This window comes from Taudactylus pleione, unplaced genomic scaffold, assembly GCF_031769625.1.
Source record: "Taudactylus pleione unplaced genomic scaffold, aTauple2 ptg000504l, whole genome shotgun sequence".
Lineage (NCBI taxonomy): Eukaryota > Metazoa > Chordata > Amphibia > Anura > Myobatrachidae > Taudactylus > Taudactylus pleione.
Window position 1 is genome coordinate 759793 of NW_028284906.1, and position 21143 is coordinate 780935.

The 21143-nt window shown below is 45.6% G+C and overlaps 1 protein-coding gene across 1 annotated transcript in view; it reads left to right on the forward strand.

Moving 5' to 3' along the window:
• Nucleotides 1–9418, forward strand: part of LOC148501730 (uncharacterized) — an 89655-nt gene extending 80237 nt beyond the window's left edge. The window contains exon 17 of the mRNA XM_088450030.1: nucleotides 6492–9418. Coding sequence (XP_088306156.1) covers nucleotides 6492–9325 — 2834 coding nt within the window. The 3' untranslated portion in view covers nucleotides 9326–9418. The remainder of the gene's footprint in view (nucleotides 1–6491) is intronic.
• Nucleotides 9419–21143: the final 11725 nt, after the last annotated feature.

The following is a 21143-nucleotide window of genomic DNA, read 5'->3' on the forward strand; positions in this document are numbered from 1 at the left end:
TACGGCCAAAAATCGTTTGTTCGCTAAATAGCGAATGCCTGCTATTTTGAGTGACAGGAGGAGGTGTATGTGGGTGGTAACAGGGGAAGGTGCTTGAAAACGGGGAGTGGAAATCAGAACGCAGGCGTGCTTAAAGGTCAAAACGGGCGTTTTAAGGGAGTGCATAATTAAAACAGCAGCGTCATTGACCATGTCACTGGTTGTTTTATAGACAGAACTGCTCGCAAAATAGCGGTAGGAAAAACCAACCACAAGAATAGCGAGCAGTTCATACGCTGTTCGATGTACTCGATTAATCTATTAAATAGCGGACATGACGTATGGTGCGAGCAGCCAGGGGGCGTTTTTTCAAAATTACGACCGCAAGTTTTGTTCGCTCGTTCAGACTTAGAGGCGGCAACAGACCGCCAAGAGCGAGCAGTTCATTTGAATAGCCACCCCTTTTTCCAGAACGAACGACCGCATATAGCGTCCGGCTCTGAATCAGACCCAAAGTCTTTTGAGGGATGTAATTTTTTACTCCTACAAGACAATAGACCGATTGCTGGATAGTAATAGAGGTATATATAGTGTTCACTCTAACTCCGACGGCAGGCAGGGCCGCACCCAAAAAGGGGGCATGGTCATTGAAAAGGGGGGTGTGTCTATAAGACGTGCCCTCTTTTCGGCACTCTTGGGGGCGTGCCCGGCACTTACGGACACGCCGGGCAGCCCCCAAGCGCTGCTGACGGAGAATAGATGCTGGGCGCATGCGCCCAGCGTCTATTTTCAAGCGGTGATCGGGTCACCGCACGTTTCCCCACCCGCGGGACACTGAGACCCACGGGTGAAGACTGCACCCGCAGGCTGTGAGGGCAGAGCGCTTTTTGCCCTCCAGAAGGAGGGCAGGGCGCTGCGCCCCGCTAAAACAGCCTAGCGGGAACGCTATATATATCTGGTGCAACTATGTGACTGCTTACCACATTGCTATTGGCTGCTTTCCTCACCCACGGCGATGAATAAGTGCTCTGAGGTTAGTCAGATGATAGCGTGATCTTACTCACTAACATTTAAATGTCCTCATAAACAAAGCAATTAATGAATACGTGTGTGTGTTAATATAGAGGGAGAGAGTAACAGGACAAGAAGGCGCTCATAGTGTAGTAATTATAACCCTAATTGATGGTTGTAAAAAAGGTAAGTATGTGCTTATCTGAATGTGGTTCCACTCATGGGTGATGGAAATCCGAATAATCTCCTTGGACACTTTTTCAACCACCTTTAATAATCCCCATATCTGGAATACAGTCCAGCACTAAGCAAACAGAGGAGACTCATGGTGTAATAATTGTCCAAGGATGCTAGTTTTGGACAGAAGGTTTTGGGTTCAGCTTTTGAACTTCCCATGGTCTAGTAGTCCCTAGATTGGATGAAAGAGAAGTTTGTAATAACCTTTTCATCCTGTTCTCTGATTCCATCTGAAGAACACTGTGCTCCCTCCTTTATGCTCCGTTGTTTTCTTGGTTGGTTCTTGCTGGTTTGTATTTTACACTGTGTTGTTTCCCCTTGGTTTACGGCTACGTCCAGACAACCAGTGCGCGCTGTTTTGCCTGTCATGCACATGGACATAGTACAATGTAAAGAAACCGGAATTGTGTAGGGGACAAAGTAAAAACACCTTGTTCCAAACCCTAGTGATCTGCAATCCTGTATCATCACTTTTGGTGGCAGCAGTGGGATCACTCAAGTTAAAAGCTCGGCAACAAGAATCACAGCAGAACGGAGACAGCAGCACAAACAGAACGCCCGCTGAATGGGTTAAAAAAATGCACAAGAAAGCTGTCATGGTACTGGCTTGAGAAGAGGTCTTCTGCACACTCATCAGTACCAGGAGAAGTCGGAGAGCCACATTGCCAGGGGCCAAGCTGTGAAACAAATAGATTGCTGGTCGGTATTACCCTCACAGCAAAAATGGCACCACATAAGCGGAGAAGGCACCACAAAGACCCTACTAAAGTGGAGATAGTGGATGGAGGAGCCCTGTTATGCCTACTATATCTCAGGCGGTTCCTGGCATAATAGGTGGAGTGGATCCCCATACCCTTATGAGTCATTTGAAGTTGCTTGGGAAGACATCCAAATCGAATGGTGGCCAGATAAGTGGGAGCAGATGGTGAAGCTAATGGATGCCTTCCTCAGATGCCTAAGGCAGGCTACAGCTCAAGGCATGGATCACTGATAAACCTGGAAGTCAGAAATGCTGATACACGGAGAGATATTGCGATTGGCCCAAGAGGTCAATGAACAGAAGGCCGCAGGAGAAGAAACAAGGACAGAGATCAGCCACCTATCAAGCCTTTCCTCTGCTCATCTTACAGATGAGGAACTGGGTAGATACTGCCAATTTGCAGAGATGGAACATTGCCCACCAAGCTTATGTTAGGAAGCACTGCCTACAACCAGCTCTCTCCTCCCTGGGGGTATGTCACACAGTGGCCAGCCTGAACTGTGATACAACTGGCCAGTCCTCGGAGGATGAGGTCTTGGCAAGTGACTGTCAGGTCACAGAGGATTTATTGAAGATCTCAGATCAAGAATGTTGTAATGACCCATGTGAGTACAGGTCCTACAGCTGGGTGGTTGTGAGAGGACACAACCTACAATCGCTTTTCTCAGCTGAGGGAGAAATAGTCACACAGTCTCTCCAATACTGTCACAGGACTACAGTCATTGTGTTTCTCTTACACTGATCTTGAGGATATGGAAGTCATAGCAGAGTGCCAGCGAGAAATCAGGAAAGAAGTCTCCATGATCACCCTACAACCACTCTGGTGACAGAACCTCCAAGGGAATCCCTCAGGAGAGCTCAAACCAGCCTGGCTACTGAGCCATTCACAGTTTTGTGTTTAGGGGATGGTGAATTGGTTTTGATGGAGAAGATCTGGACAGGGATGAGTCAGTCCTGACGGCTTCTCTGCAGCCACATGGTGGGTGATCAGTGGGAACAGTGGAAGTGGCTTTTGTGGCGGTAGAGTTGAGAGATAAATTGTCAGATATCTTTACTTTCCTACACCCCAAGTTCAGTTTGTCTTAGTACTAGGGCAGGAGCCTGAACATGTTACTGCTATTGGGCAGAAGATGGGGGTGCAGTCTGGGGAGGTGGGAGGAGAGGCCCACACTGTATTAGGAGCCACATCTGAGTGCCAGCATGGGCCCGTCCTTATGCAACTGACAATTTTATGTATGGGGCAGGTGGAGATAACACACTCCTGAAGTGCCAGAGTCACATGTAATGCACCACCAGGAGGGAGACTGCTCCCAGCCAGTATCCCACTATTTGCTTGTTTTCAGATCGGAGCACACGGAACGACTATGAGAGGGGTCGGAAATTTACAAGTGTGTTTTGGGCCCACAGTTATTTGCTACCAGGGACATCTAGTTGGGAATCTGGTGGAGGACTCAAAAATTGTGAACTACTAATCATAACTCCACCAGATTCAAAAGGCCATGCACTAGACTCTTCGGGTAGCCTGGCCCTCAGTCCTTTTGACCCAGGTGTGGTTATAACACCAGTAAGTTTGTACTGAGAATATGGAACAAAAAGTGGGGGAGGAAAGTAGTGGAAATTGAAACCGGAATTGTGTAGGGGACTAAAGTTACGCCTTATTCCAATCCCTACCTGGACTGTACTTTTTAGCCCGGTGTTCTTTCATTTTTTCATACCCTGGTGATTATGCCAAGCCTGTATGATAGTATGATGTTGTATTTACATTTATGGTTATGTGTTGCCATGTGACATTAGGTGGTAGATGTTTCCCTACAGAATGTGTATCCCCGTGCCCTTAGGAAATGATCATATTAAAATTTCCTGTGAGGGAAATGTGACCTCTCCCTGTAAAAGCACCTCACAGGATACATTCTCCCTCCACATATGTCTGCAGACATATCTGTCCATTGGCAGGTGTGTACACGCGGTCTGCAGACCGCCCGTACACACAGCGGCAGCCACAAGGAGCAGGACGGCACACGACCCCGACCCAGCCGCAGGGTCCCGCCCACTGGCCACAAGGATCCGAGGGCACAAGCAGATGGCTGTTCAGTGTGTATGAACGACCATCATCTGCAGATATATCTGTCAGGTGTGTACCCACCTTAATATTGGAAAGTTAGACCATTCTTCTTTATTCTAGTTTGGCCTGGAGGGGCTATGGGGAGGTTACAAGATACCATAGAATTTACAAATTGGGACATGCTCAAGGAGAAATTTACGGCAGAAGGGACAATAGATGTAGATCCTCTTGTCTCTATGGTTCTAGGCAATATCAATTGTGTAGAGCATGTAATCATGTTTATGGGAGAAACCCTGGTTAAACGGGGAGGTCCATTCTCTACTTAAGGCTTATGATGGGGATTTTACATCTACGGATAAAGACGCTTACGAAATCAGCAGGTCTGAATGGAGGAGAGGTATTAGGAAGGCTAAAATAGATTATTCTGTAAGGACGGAGGATAAACTTTAATCAGAACAAGGATCCGAAGCTGCGTATCCATGATATTACTGATTATAAAGCTAAAGGGGTTGAGATAGGATAAGAAGTTGCTTGCTAAGGAAGACTCTGCCTCAGGAATCACCTCTGGTGTTAGAGGAAACTGGAGTCCTGGAGTGTCTGCACAGACTCATGGTGCGTACACACTGGGCGATATTACTGAGCGATTGCACGATTACGACATCGGAATCATGCAATCGCTCAGTAATCGTGCACTATAATGTAGGAAACGACCAGCGGTGCGTGCGCCCGCTGGTCGTTTCCGGCATTGTCCATGGCCATGTTCAGGAATGATGCAGCGTGCCTACATTGAACGACTGATCGTTCAGTGTAGGCAGTACAGGGGATCAGGAACGACGGTACAATGTCATAATCATACTGTCTTTCTATGATCACCCAGTATGTACACACAGTCAGTCCTAGCAAAGCTGCCAGCCCAGTAACGGGAGTCCTGGAGCATCTGCACAGTCCTAGCAAAGCTGCCGGCCCAGAAACGGGAGTCCTGGAGTGTCTGCACAGACTACGTCCTAGCAAAGCTGCCGGCCCAGAAACTGGAGTCCTGGAGGGTCTGCACAGACTATGTCCTAGCAAAGCTGCCGGCCCAGTAACGGGAGTCCTGGATTGTCTGCATAGACTAAGTCCTAGCAAAGCTGCCGGCCCGGTAACGGGAGTCCTGGAGTGTATGCACAGCCTAAGTCCTAGCATAGCTGCCGTCCCAGTAATGGGAGTCCTGGAGTGTCTGCTCAGACTAAGTCCTAGTAAAGCTGCCGGCCCGGTAACGGGAGTCCTGGAGTGTCTGCATAGACTAAGTCCTAGCAAAGCTGCCGTCCATGTAATGGGAGTCCGGGAGTATCTGCACAGCCTAAGTCCTAGCAAAGCTGCCGGCCCAGTAACGGGAGTCCTGGAGTTTCTGCACAGCCTAAGTCCTAGCAAAGCTGCCGGCCCGGATGGGACTCGGAAAGGTTCTTACAGAGTGTTCCCAGCAGTTAGGAGGGATCGTATTTAATTTGTTTCTCGCTCACTGTTCACAACTATTGTCCCTGTCCCAAATAGTGCTGCACCTAAATGTCTAAGTGATTACGTCCCATCGCTCTGGTTAGGAAATGCTATGAGCGTCTGGTATTACAGCAGAGCAAGTCTCATTGTGCTGCTGAATTTGATCCTGTGCACTTTGCCTATAGGGTGAATCGCTGTACAGGTAACGCCGCGCTGACTGTTCTGTACCCTGTGAAGACTCATTTACAGCTGAGGAAATCCAGTGTTATGTGTTGATTATATTTCTACTTTTAATACCATAATCCTGGTTTCTTTGGTATATAAATGATTTAACCTTGGTTTAATGGGTGCACGTGTAATTGGGTTTTAGGCCTCCTCATAAATTGCCCCCAAGTGGTGAAGTTGGGGAATTCACTGCAGGGGAAATGCTGGTAAAAAAATCCCCTGTTATACTCTATTACATACTGTTATTATTACACACTGTTATAGGAGCTCAGCTACAGCTCGGTCTGCACTCTGCAACACTATAATGTGTGACCGGCGGCTCTGATCACTTCACAACCGCCCGCGGCACACTTGTGTGCTACTGCACAGCGGTTGAACACCGCTGGTGTAGACAATAAAGGAGTAGTGTAAATATTACATGCACACGGCGACACCTCTGCATTGCCGCAGTGCCAGTTCTCCTGGATGTTGCACATTTTACCTACAAGCCTGGAGGCAGCAGTGTTTATTTCATGCATGTTAGCTTTAATTTTATGCAACATCGGTCTAATAAGTTACAGCATATTTTATAGCTGTATTATCACCACACATAGCTTTGGAATTACTCTGTAACATGAAAGCAAATTATTACAGTAAAGCTGCACACCCTGCTCTATGCATAATGGAGTGTAAAATAAAGCCTTAACATTTATTATTGGAAATTATACTTAAGGGGCAGCATTCATATATTTATTTTATTCCCAGCAGATGGAGATAACAGCAGGAATATCTCAAAGGAAAATCTAATTTTATCTCCAGATTGTGAAATAGAAGATAATGACGTCAAACAAGATTCTCTGGGAGAAAACCCCATTACCCCAATTATACATCCAGTACCTCACAGTGCAGATGTATCATCTGATCCTGCTTATAATGAGGCATGTTCTCCTGGTACCTCTATTACAGCTCTTAGAGTAGATAAAGTATTTCCCTCTTCTATAGATGCCAAATGTCTTACACAGAACACAAAGCTTATTACCCATCAACCAGCTAAGGCAGGTGAGAGGCCATTTCCATGTTCTGAGTGTGGGAAATATTTTACACAGAAATCACAGCTTGTTATACATCAGAGAAGTCACACAGGTGAGAAACCATTTCCATGCTCTGAGTGTGGGAAATGTTTTACACAGAAATCACAGCTTGTTACACATCAGAGAAGTCACACAGGTGAGAAACCATTTCCATGTTCTGAGTGTGGGAAATGTTTTGCACATAAAGCACATCTTGTTATACATCAGAGATGTCACACAGGTGAGAAACCATTTCCATGTCATGTGTGTGGGAAATGTTTTGGAGACCAATCAAATCTTATTACACATCAGAGAAGTCACACAGGGGAGAAGTCATTTCCATGTTCTGAGTGTGGGAAATGGTTTACACATAAATCACAGCTTGTTTTACATCAGAGAAGTCACACAGGTGAGAAACCATTTCCATGTTCTGAGTGTGAGAAATGTTTCATACGGAAATCAGATCTTGTTCTACATCAGAGAAGTCACACAGGTGAGAAACCATTTCCATGTTCTGAGTGTGGGAGATGTTTTACATACAAATCACGTCTTGTTACACATCAGAGAAGTCACACAGGTGAGAAACAATTCCCATGTTCTGAGTGTGGGAAAAGTTTTACATGGAAATCAGATCTTGTTTCACATCAGAGAAGTCACACAGGTGAGAAACCATTTCCATGCTCTGAGTGCGGGAAATGTTTTCCACACAAATCACATCTTGTTACACATCAGAGAAGTCACACAGGTGAGAAACAATTCCCATGTTCTGAGTGTGGGAAATGTTTTCCACAGAAATCACAACTTGTTATACATGAGAGATGTCACACAGGTGAGAAACCATTTCCATGTTCTGAGTGTGGGAAATGTTTTAGAGACAAATCACATCTTCTTACACATCGGAAACGTCACACAGGTGAGAAACCATTTCCATGTACTGAGTGTGGGAAATGTTTTACACAGAAATCAAATCTTGTTACACATCAGAGAAGTCACACAGATGAGAAACCATTTCCGTGTTCTGAGTGTGAGAAATGGTTTACACAGAAAACACAGCTTGTTACACATCAGAGAAGTCACACAGGTGAGAAACCATTTCCATGCTCTGAGTGTGGGAAATGTTTTACACAGAAATCACAGCTTGTTACACATCAGAGAAGTCACACAGGTGAGAAACCATTTCCATGTTCTGAGTGTGGGAAATGTTTTGCACATAAAGCACATCTTGTTATACATCAGAGATGTCACACAGGTGAGAAACCATTTCCATGTCATGTGTGTGGGAAATGTTTTGGAGACCAATCAAATCTTATTACACATCAGAGAAGTCACACAGGGGAGAAGTCATTTCCATGTTCTGAGTGTGGGAAATGGTTTACACATAAATCACAGCTTGTTTTACATCAGAGAAGTCACACAGGTGAGAAACCATTTCCATGTTCTGAGTGTGAGAAATGTTTCATACGGAAATCAGATCTTGTTCTACATCAGAGAAGTCACACAGGTGAGAAACCATTTCCATGTTCTGAGTGTGGGAGATGTTTTACATACAAATCACGTCTTGTTACACATCAGAGAAGTCACACAGGTGAGAAACAATTCCCATGTTCTGAGTGTGGGAAAAGTTTTACATGGAAATCAGATCTTGTTTCACATCAGAGAAGTCACACAGGTGAGAAACCATTTCCATGCTCTGAGTGCGGGAAATGTTTTCCACACAAATCACATCTTGTTACACATCAGAGAAGTCACACAGGTGAGAAACAATTCCCATGTTCTGAGTGTGGGAAATGTTTTCCACAGAAATCACAACTTGTTATACATGAGAGATGTCACACAGGTGAGAAACCATTTCCATGTTCTGAGTGTGGGAAATGTTTTAGAGACAAATCACATCTTCTTACACATCGGAAACGTCACACAGGTGAGAAACCATTTCCATGTACTGAGTGTGGGAAATGTTTTACACAGAAATCAAATCTTGTTACACATCAGAGAAGTCACACAGATGAGAAACCATTTCCGTGTTCTGAGTGTGAGAAATGGTTTACACAGAAAACACAGCTTGTTACACATCAGAGAAGTCACACAGGTGAGAAACCATTTCCATGTTCTGAGTGTGGGAAATGTTTTTCGCAGAAAACACATCTTGTTGTACATCAGAGAACTCACACAGGTGATAAACCGTTTCCATGTTCTGTGTGTGGGAAATGTTTTATAGACAAATCACATCTTGTTGTACATCAGAGAACTCACACAGGGGAGAAGCCATTTCCATGTCCTGAGTGTGGGAAATGTTGTACAAAGAAATCACATCTTGTTACACATCTGAGAAGTCACACAGGTGAGAAACCATTTCTATGTTCCGAGTGTGGGAAATGTTTTACACAGAAATCATATCTGGTTACGCATCAGAAAAGTCACACAGGTGAGAAACCATTTCCATGTTCGGAGTGTGGGAAATTTTTTGTACAGAAATCATGTCTTATTAGACATCAAAGAAGTCACACAGGAGATAAGCAATTTACCTGAGCTCATAGACATGATACAGAGATACCTTATGGGTGGCGATTCAAATATAATACTGCAGTATATTAAGTTATAATTTTATTCTTGTACAAGTTCATAGATAAAATGTGTGTCAGCAATATAATGTTAGAACAGGCATCACTCTAATCAATAATAAGACTTAACATTCTGATAAATAATCCTGACAATGGTCTTCATATATAACAGGAATCTGGGACCCTATTACATAGTTTGTTTTTACTTTCTAATCAACCCTTTCTCTGCTAACGAGTGGGACTAGTCCTCATCATATACATCAAAAGTGCTGAGGACGAGACCCAATCATCCTCAGCACTGCAGGAGATTAAAGGGGGAGGAAGCTTACCTTACTGCTGATGGTGGCCAAAAGAGAAGGCAGGGCATGATTACATCATTACCACAATACTGCATGACAAAGCCCTGACTTTCAAAAGTCTGAGAATAGCTACAGGGCTTTAAAAGTGCTGTATCTCCCTCATCCTGGCACCTAAATATTCTTGGGCAACTAAATTTGAAAGTGAGTGCCCTTTTTCTAATGATGTGTTCTCTTTAGAGGTGATCAGTGTGTTCTACAGCATAGAAACTTGTCTGATGAAATCATTATGAAGTCAAGGGATGTTGAAGATTTATCCCATGATCACATCGATAAATCCATGGGCACACTTGAATCGGAGTGGGCAACAAATGTGCTTGTTCTCCCCAATTCTGGCACGTGCATACTTTTTTGAAAGTTAGAGTCCCTGCTCTCAGTCCAGTCAATATGTCTCCTTAGTAGTTATTGTCTGCTGATCACTCTATACTACAGAAAGCAAATAATTCAAGAGATGGGGAATTCTTATGCCCATTTCTCACCACTGCTAGCTTTAAACACATGGACCCACATTTAATTTTAGGTTGTCTGCTTTTCAAACTGGTGTCTTGTCGGGCTACATTATTGTTTTTACATAATAAAACTACTAAAATGCATGAAAGTTCAAATGCACATTTTAATAAGAAAACATACGGGTAGAGCCCTGTTTTTTTCATATTCTGGAAATGTGGATTATCCCCTAGCCTGACACAGTTGCAAGAGATGTGACCAGAGATAGTCAGAATTTCATGGATACGGTTGCATCTCATGTGATCTGAGAGCAAAACCAACCTGCAGCTAGTTATCAGGGAGAAGGAAGATTCTTAAGAACATAAAGGAGAGAGTCTGGTAAACAGGAAGGAGAAAGCTTGAGGGTATGATTTAGGTAGGTGGAAGGATGATGGTCTGTTTAGCGGAGGAGGAAGGATAAGGGTCTGGTGAGCAGGTAAGGAAATGTGAAGGTCTGGTGAGCATACAGAAGGAAGCATGAGGGTATGATTGGGATAGGTGGAAAGATGGTCTGGTGAGAATACAGAAGGAAGCTTGAAGGTATAATTGGGGTAGGTGGAATGGTGAAGGTCTTGTGAGCAGATAGAAAAGCTTGAAAATTGTGATGTCTGGGAGAAACATTTAGTGGAGACCAGACCCTAAGAGATGAGTTGGAGCTGGGAAAGTTTCATATGAACATCCTTCTCATATCATCACTGTGATAGTAAGTACATTACCATACGGGGTGATGAGAGGTGAGGGTGCTGGGAAAGTTACATATACATCGCTCTCATATCACTGAGATAGTAAGTGCATTACTATACGGAGTGACTAGACTCTGAGAGGTGAGGGAGCTGGGAAAGTTACATATTATACATCACTCATCATCACTGAGATAGTGATAAAACAGGAAAATGTGGACATACATATTCAATCAGCAACTCACAAATATATGCATGCTTATGTAACTTTATATTCCTGCACTGCAATTTATAGCATATAGAAATGATTGAGAGTATATATATTTGTTGTGTGAGTTGCGGAAGGCCGCACTTGTTGAATAGCTCCAAGAGAGGATTAGGCCTTCCCTTTCCTCTCTAAAATAAGTGTGTCTGATGCAGCAGCCATCTTGTTTTATATCTTAGCTAAAGTTAATGTTAAATGATGTATTAAAAAGTGTATAGAGATTAGTGTTTTATTTCTCTGTAGGTGTGATTAACTGCGGAGATATGTATAGGTTAAACTGATATCCATTGTTCTAGCAATAAGAATTATGGATTTAAAATGTATAAGTTTTAAAATCTGCAGAATAGTTGATGGCAAGTCTCAGTTACATAAACAAATGAGGTAACAGCATTTACCTGCAATAAGCAGAAATGAAGGCTAAATGGACGACCATGTCAGATTTCTACATGGGAACAAAAAGAACACAGAATAGTGTCAATATTATGGCTAAAGCACAGATGACCAATGAGGACCTAGCACGTAAAAATGTTAATTAGATTAATTGGATTGATTTGATGGATTAACAAAAATAAGGTATAAATATTAGCTGAGGGAGGGGGAGGAGAGAGCACAGGACGAGGTTCCGGGGTGCCAGTGCCGTTATGTATGTATAAAGTATTGGCTGACTGCTATTCTGCACTGGGTGTCACAAATTTATTTTACAAGTATTCCCTATTGCTGTTGGTATAACCTATGTTTTGTAAGTGCACTGGCAAAATATATGTATGATTAAGCTGTCTTTAAGTAAAAGCATTGTCATTTATTTTAGAATCTGTATTTGTGTGAATTATTTCACTATTTATAACAAGTAAGGTTTGTAAGTAATCCAGAACTATCGCGTTATCAGATAATAAGTATATACGCATACAGGGTGACCAGACTCTGAGAGGTGAGGGTGCTGGGAAAGTTACATATTATACATCACATATCATCACTGAGATAGTAAGTACATTACCATATGGGGTGACCAGACTCTAAGAGGTGAGGGAGCTGGGAAAGTTACATATTATACATCACTCTCATATCATCACTGAGTTAGTAAGTACATTACCATACAGGGTGACCAGACTCTGAGAGGTGAGGGTGCTGGGAAAGTTACATATTATACATCACTCTCATATCATCACTGAGATAGTAAGTACATTACCATACAGTGTGACCAGACTCTCAGAGGTGAGGGAGCTGGGAAAGTTACATTTCTACTTCAGGGTCCATAGGGTATCCACAGGTTACCTTGGGGTATAGGTGATGACGTCAGTCTTCAGGCACCACAGAGTTAAAGTTTTCAGCCTCCCAGGATGCATCTGGGTCCCTCTCCTATACCCCGCCCCCGGGCCAAGGCATCCCAGTTTCGTCGGTGCCTGGCCGGAGTCGGAGGCACTGTGCAGAGGGGGGCTATGAAGAGCCCCTGAAGTTTCTTTTAAAGGCAGCGCTGGCTGCACATCTGGGAGTACAGCATGGACAGTCAGTACTGACGTCCATGCCGTCTCCCCTACACCCCGCCGGTACCAGAACGCCGGTACTGATCCGGGGATGCTGGTAGACATCTGGGGTCACGTCTAGCGGTGTCCCCAGATGTTTTGGACCATGGCCGGATCCAAGGGGATGCAGGTAAGCAGCGGGGTCCCGTGGTGGGTCCCCGCTGGTCACATGGTCCTGAGTCCCCAGGCAGGGGGCTCCCTGGGGACTGGCTGCAGCGTGGAGCCAGGCGACCAACCTGCGCTTCCACTACCCCCTGGGACAGCGGGCCACTGCTGAGCGGCATGCGCTGCGGCGTCCCAGGGGTTAAATGCATGCCAGGGGAGCGCGCTTTCCCTGTCTCACAGCCGGCGCCTCCCCTGCTGCACACAGCCTCTCTGCTCTGCCTGATTGGCCACAGTGTGTCAGCTGTCCTCCCCAGGCCGGCCTCCTTCATCTTCTGCTCCTCGGTGGCCATCTTTAAAGCATGGTGAACACTGCTGGAAGCCTGCGAGCGGTGGCATTGCGGTCTGGGTCCCCCAGCATACCTCTCCTCTGTTTGTCACAGGTCAGTGTATGCAGCGCTGAGTCCTACCAGCCTGAGGGTCTGAGTAGTTGAGAATCAGCGCTAATAGTGCAGGGATTTGTTTCTTCTGCATTGTATGTGACTGAACTGCTAGCCTGCTGTCTGTACTTTCACTTTCTACTGTCAGCTTTATTACTGTCCCTGATCTTGCTCTGCTCAAAGCCCTTGCGGTGCGCGGTGTGCAGGGTGTTATTCACACTATACCAATACGTATAGGTGTGAGTGTCACATACTTACCATCATGTCTGAGACTGATTTTCCTCTCCAGCTCATGTGTACTAAATGTAAGGTACCAATAGCGGAGGGGGAGGGTAACGCGGAGGGGTTATGCCCCCAGTGCCTGGCACTGTCACGGCCGATTATGGTCACGGTCCCGGTACAGGAACCTCCCTGGGCTTGTTTCGCTAAGGCGCTTACAACCCTTGTGGGCCAGCTAGCTCCGCCACCTGCGTTTACCCAGACGGGTTTGTCCCAGCAGTCAGTGGTGTCGTCACCCATGCGGGAGTTCCCGAGACAATTGATGGTACCCCACAGTCTCCCTGTCCCTTCCCAGGTTTCTCCGGAGCCTGCGTGGGTTAATACTCTTAACTACATCGGTTCAGCATTTGTCCGATGTTTTACAGGGGGAGTCTGTGTTGCGGCCTCATAACGGCCGGTGGCGTCTTTATCTGCTCCTTATGGGGATGACGATGAGACGTCAGATCATGGGGAGATTCTGGATCTATCTGACCAAGAACCTCTCCGTACCAAAGAGCCGGACGCTAAGTCCAAGGTGTATATCCCTGGTCTTATTCGAGCGATCCGCTCGGCTTTAGTTATTGAGGATATTGATCCTTTGGTGGCCACATTCATATATGCCTTTTTAAGGATATTAAGGGTGAGGCTACGGTGTTCCCTCTTTCTGATCAATTAGTGGATCATTTAGAGGAGGCGTGGAAAAATCCAGGTAAACGGTTTCAGCCCCAGAGACGCTTAGCCGTGGCTTATCCGTTTGCGGTCAATTATTTTTCTAAGCGGGAATCCCCTACGCAAGTGGATTCACATGTCACACGCCTAGTCAAAAGTGCCACATTGCCTATGCTTTCGATGTCATCCTTGAAGGATGTCACTGACCGCAAGGTGGAGATCTGCCTCAAAGCCGTTTATTCCCTTGCAGGGAAGCATCCAGACCGGCTCTGGCCGTGTGTTGGGTAGCCAGAGCTATGGAGCGCTGGGCGGATAATTTGGAGGCGTCTTTGGACTCTGACTGTTCGGCTGAACAGACCGAGTTGGTGGGCAATCTCCGAGACTCGGCCACTTACATTAATGAAGCGGCCTTAGATATTTGTATGCTCACCTCTAGGATCTCCTCTGCAGCCGTGGCTGCTCGTCGCACCTTATGGTTGCGTTCTTGGAAAGCGGACGCGGATTCCAAAAAGGGATTAGAAGGTCTGGACAGGTACTATTTGGTCCAGATCTGGAGAAAATTGTAGTTACGTTGGCAGCAGCAAAATCTGCATGTCTTCTGTCTGCTACGATTCTTTCTAGTGCTGGTGGGTCGTCCTTTTGGCCTCACAGGGCCCAAGGTAGGCCTAAAGTACAGTCCTGTCCACGGCAGGCTGGGGCCAAGAAATTGTCCAAGCCCAAGAATCAGGTCTGGAGTACCAGATGTCCGGCTCCTAGGTCAGATAACAAACCTGCAGCCTGACGGTCCAGGCCTCCTTTTGGGGGACCCCAAAGTGGGGGGCGCCTGCTTCAGTTCGCCCGGTGCTGGTCGCAGTGCATGTTCCAATTTCCCAGAGGGGCCTGGGTTTCTATTCCATTCTATTTTTGGTGCAGAAACCCAATGGGTCTTACCGTTCAATACTAAACCTAAAGGCCCTCAGCAAGTCCTTGAGGGTGCCTCTGTTTCGGATGGAGACCCTGCGGTCCATTATTCTGGGGACTACATGGTGTCATTGCACATCCAGGACGCTTACCTGCATGTCCCTATTCTTTTGCGCCATCAGCAGTTCCTCAGATTGGCAATCTGCAACGAACATTTCCAGTTCCGGGCACTGCCTTTTGGCCTGGTGACTGCTCCACGGGTATTCACCAAGGTCATGGCGGTCATGGCGGCTCTCCTGCGGACGCAGGGAGTCCGACTGTTGCCTTATCTGGACGACCTCCTGTTGATATCGGGGTCTCCAGAGTTTCTTTTACACCATCTGGATCTGACGATTGCGGTACTGCAACGTCACGGCTGGTTGACAAACTGGCAGAGGTCCACTCTCACCCCGTCTCAGAGGATCCTGCACCTCGGGGCCTTATTGGACTCCAGGCAGCAGTGGATCTTTGTGACGGAGGAAAAGATCCTTGCTTTGTAGTTGAGGGTGCGCAGTTGTCTGCAGTGTCGTCGAGTGTCGACACACTTGGCAAAGAGATTATTGGGCTCAATGGTGTCGGTATTCGACATGGTGGAGTACGCCCAATTTCACTCCAAACCTCTGCTGCTATTGATCCGGTCCAGATGGAATGGATTGCCTCAGTGTCTCAAGTCCCAGACGATGGGGCTCACTCCGGATGTTCGCCTGTCTCTAACCTGGTGTTTGCAGACGCCCGTTCTGGGTGGCCAACTGGGTCCTGTTAACAACGGACGCCAGTCTCCGGTGCTGGGGAGCTGTCATGGGTCCACACTTGTTTCAGGGCAGGTGGACTCGGGCGGTAGCGGAGCTTCCAATAAACATTTTGGAGCTCCATGCGGTGTCAAGAGCTCTCCAGCGGGCACAGCCGGTTCTCCAGGGTCACCCTGTGCAGGTCCCGTCGGACAACGCCACCACGGTGGCCTATTTAAACCAGCAAGGAGGAACCGGGAGAGTGGTCTTTATACCAGGATGTCTTTCGGAGTCTGGTGGACAAGTGGGGTCTTCCAGAGATAGACCTCATGGCGTCCCGGCACAACAACAAGTTGCCGGTGTACGGGTCTCGAACATGAGACGAAAAGGCGTCTCTGGTGTATGCCCTGTCCGTCTAGTAGATGTTCCAGTTTGCCTACCTTTTCCCTCCGTTTTCCCTTCTTCCGCGGGTATTACGGAAATTCAAATCAAGAAGGAGGTACGCTACTGTTGATAGCTTCCGAGTGGCCCAGACGGCACTGGTTCTCCGACCTCCAGAGTCTGTCAGTAGACGTTCCTCTGAGGTTACCATTACGACCGAATCTGCTGTCATAGGGTCCTTGTCTTCACCCGGACCTGACTCGGTGTGGCTGTTGAAACGGTCATGCTAAGGTCCAGAGGGTTTTTCTAGCTCCGTGGTGCAAACCATACTAAGAGCTTGTAAACCTTCCTCGGCAAGAATCTACCATCGTGTGTGGCATACTTTCTTCCGGTGATGTAGACCTAGAGGTTATTCCCTTAGGGAGTTCCGCCTGTCTAGGGTGTTGGCTTTCCTACAGGCTGGACTGGATCATGGGCTTCGCCTAGCTTCTCTGAAAGTGCAGGTGTCTGCCCTGTCAGTCTGGTTTCATCGTAGGATTGCTGCGCTCTCTGATGTGCACACCTTTATGCGAGGTGTTCTTCGCATTCAGCCACCTTTTGTTCCACCGGTGGCGCCTTGGAATTGGGCTGTGGTCCTGAGAGTTCTCTAGGGACCGCCGTTTGAACCACTGGACTCAGTGGACTTTAAATGGCTTACAGCTGAAACCATATTCCTTCTGGCCATTGCCTCGGCCAGACGGATGTCGGATTTAGGGGTTCTCTCTTGTAGACCCCCTTTTCTGAATTTTCATAGGAATAGGGCGGTGCTTCGCACTCGTCCGGGATTCCTTCCCGAAGTGGTATCCAGTTTTCACATCAATGAAGAAATTGTTGTGCCGGCTTTCAATTCACCTGGACTTTCAGTGGGTGACGCCACTTGGGATGTTGTGTGGGCATTGAGAATTTATGTTGACCGCACTTCTTCTTTTAGGAAGTCGGACGCCTTGTTTGTCCTCTATGGCTTCCGTAAAAAGGGTTGGCCTGCTTCAAAGTAGACTTTGGCAGGCTGGATTCGTATGGCAATTTCAGAAGCTTATCTTCATGAAGGTCTTCCAGTTCCCTCCTTGGTGAGGGCTCATTCCACTAGGTCTGTGGGTCCTTCGTTTGCAGCTAGACGTGGTGCCTCTGCAGTTCAGATCTGCAAGGCTGCTACGTAGTCTTCTGTCAATACCTTTGTGAGGTATTACGCTTTTGACATCTTTGCCTCTCAGGATGCTTCCTTCGGGCGGCGGATTCTCCTCTCAGCACAGGAGCGTCCCCACCCTTAAAGGATACTGCTTTGGGACATCCCCAAGGTATCCTGTGGATACCCTATGGACCCTGAAGTAGAAAATATGAGATATGGTAAGAACTTACCCTTGTTATCTCTATTTCTACGAAGTCCATAGGGTTCCACAGGACTCCCGCCCTGTCGCACCTGTACTGCAGATGGGCTTTATTCTGGTCACCGTTTTTTCCGTCTCCCTATGGTGAGAATGTGATTCTTGTGAGTGTCCAGATTTTTTTCTTCTCTCTCTTTCTTCTCCTCCTCCGGCCTATGGCTTGTGACGTAACTGAGATGCCTTGGCCCGGGGGCGGGGTATAGGAGAGGGACCCAGATGCATCCTGGGAGTCTGAAAACTTTAACTCTGTGGTGCCTGAAGACTGACGTCATCACCTATACCCCAAGGTATCCTGTGGAACCCTATGGACTTCGTAGAAATAGAGATAACAAGGGTAAGTTCTTACCATATCTCATATTATTATACATCACTCTCATATCATCACTGAGATAGTAAGTACATTACCATACGGGGTGACCAGACTCTGAGAGATGAAGGAGCTGGGAAAGTTACATATTATACATCACTCATATCATCACTGAGATAGTAAGTACATTACCATACAAGGTGACCAGACTCTGAGAGGTGAAGGAGCTTGGAAAGTTACATATTATACATCACTCTCATATCATCACTGAGATAGTAAGTACATTACCATACAAGGTGACCAGACTCTGAGAGGTGAGGGAGCTGGGAAAGTTACATATTATATATCACTTTCATATCATCACTGAGATAGTAAGTACATTACCATACAGGGTGACCAGACTCTGAGAGGTGAGGGAGCTGGGAAAGTTACATATTATACATCACTCTCATATCATCACTGAGATAGTAAGTACATTACCATACAGGGTGACCAGACTCAGAGGTGAGGGAGCTGGGAAAGTTACATATTATACATCACTCTCATATCATCACTGAGATAGTAAGTACATTACCATACAGTGTGACCAGACTCTCAGAGGTGAGGGAGCTGGGAAAGTTACATATTATACATCACTCTCCTATCATCAATGAGATAGTAAGTACATTACCATACGGGGTGACCAGACTCTGAGAGGTGAGGGAGCTGGGAAAGTTACATATTATACATCACTCTCATATCATCACTGAGATAGTACATTACCAAACAGGGTGACCAGACTCTGAGAGGTGAGGGAGCTGGGAAAGTTAAATATTATACATCACTCATATCATCACTGAGATAGTAAGTACATTACCATACAGGGTGACCAGACTGAGAGATGAAGGAGCTGGGAAAGTTAAATATTATACATCACTTTCATATAATCACTGAGATAGTAAGTAAATTACCATACAGAGTGACAAGACTGAGAGGTGAGGGTGCTGGGAAAGTTACATATTATACATCACTCATATCATCACTGAGATAGTAAGTACATTACCATACAGGGTAACCAGACTCTGGGAGGTGAGGGAGCTGGGAAAGTTACATATTATACTTCACTCTCATATCATCACTGAGATAGTAAGTACATTACCATACAGTGTGACCAGACTCTGAGAGGTGAGGGAGCTGGGAAAGTTACATATTATACATCACTCTCATATCACTGAGATAGTAAGTACATTACCATACAGGGTGACCAGACTCTGGGAGGTGAGGGAGCTGGAAAAGTTACATATACATCACTCTCATATCATCACTGAGATAGTAAGTACATTACCATACAGGGTGACCACACTCTGAGAGGTGAGGGAGCTGGAAAAGTTACATATTATACATCACTCTCATATCATCACTGAGATAGTAAGTACATTACCATACAGGGTGACCAGACTCTGAGAGGTGAGGGAGCTGGGAAAGTTACATATTATACATCACTCTCATTTCATCACTGAGATAGTAAGTACATTACCATACAGGGTAACCAGACTCTGGGAGGTGAGGGAGCTGGGAAAGTTACATATTATATATACATCACTCATATCATCACTGAGATAGTAAGTACATTACCATACAGGGTGACCAGACTCTGAGAGGTGAGGGTGCTGGGAAAGTTACATATTATACATCACTCTCATATCACAGAGATAGTAAGTACATTACCATACAGGGTGACCAGACTCTGAGAGGTGAGGGAGCTGGGAAAGTTACATATTATACATCACTCTCATATCATCACTGAGATAGTAAGTACATTACCATACAGTGTGACCAGACTTTGAGAGGTGAGGGTGCTGGGAAAGTTACATATTATACATCACTCATATCATCACTGAGATAGTAAGTACATTACCATACAGGGTGACCAGACTCTGAGAGGTGAGGGAGCTGGAAAAGTTACATATTATATATCACTTTTATATCATCACTGAGATAGTAAGTACATTACCATACAGGGTGACCAGACTCTGAGAGGTGAGGGTGCTGGGAAAGTTACATATACATCACTCTCATATCATCACTGAGATAGTAAGTACATTACCATACAGTGTGACCAGACTCTCAGAGGTGAGGGAGCTGGGAAAGTTACATATTATACATCACTCTCATATCATCACTGAGATAGTAAGTACATTACCATACGGGGTGACCAGACTCTGAGAGGTGAGGGTGCTGGGAAAGTTGCATATTATACATCACTGATATCATCACTGAGATAGTAAGTACATTACCATACAGGGTGACCAGACTCTGAGAGGTGAGGGAGCTTGGAAAGTTACATATTATACATCACTCTCATATCATCACTGAGATAGTAAGTACATTACCATACAAGGTGACCAGACTCTGAGAGGTGAGTGAGCTGGGAAAGTTACATACTATATATCACTTTCATATCATCACTGAGATAGTAAGTACATTACCATACAGGGTGACCAGACACTGAGAGGTGAGGGAGCTGGGAAAGTTACATATTATACATCACTCTCATATCATCACTGAGATAGTAAGTACATTACCATACAGGGTGACCAGACTCTGAGAGGTGAGGGAGCTGGGAAAGTTACATGTTATACATCACTCTCATATCATCACTGAGATAGTAAGTACATTACCATACAGTGTGACCAGACTCTCAGAGGTGAGGGAGCTGGGAAAGTTACATATTATACATCACTCTCATCTCATCACTGAGATAGTAAGTACATTACCATACTGGGTGACCAGACTCTGAGAGGTGAGGGAGCTGGGAAAGTTACATATTATACATCACTCTCATATCATCACTGAGATAGTACATTACCAAACAGGGTGACCAGACCCTGAGAGGTGAGGGAGCTGGGAAAGTTTAATATTATACATCACTCATATCATCACTGAGATAGTAAGTACATTACCATGCAGGATGACCAAACTGAGAGAGAAGGAGCTGGGAAAGTTAAATATTATACATCACTTTCATATAATCACTGACATAGTAAGTACATTACCATACAGGGTGACAAGACTGAGAGGTGAGGGTGCTGGGAAAGTTACATATTATACATCACTCATATCATCACTGAGATAGTAAGAACATTACCATACAGTGTGACCAGACTCTCAGAGGTGAGGGAGCTTGGAAAGTTACATATTATACATCACTCTCATCATTACTGAGATAGAAAGTACATTACCATACAGGGTGAC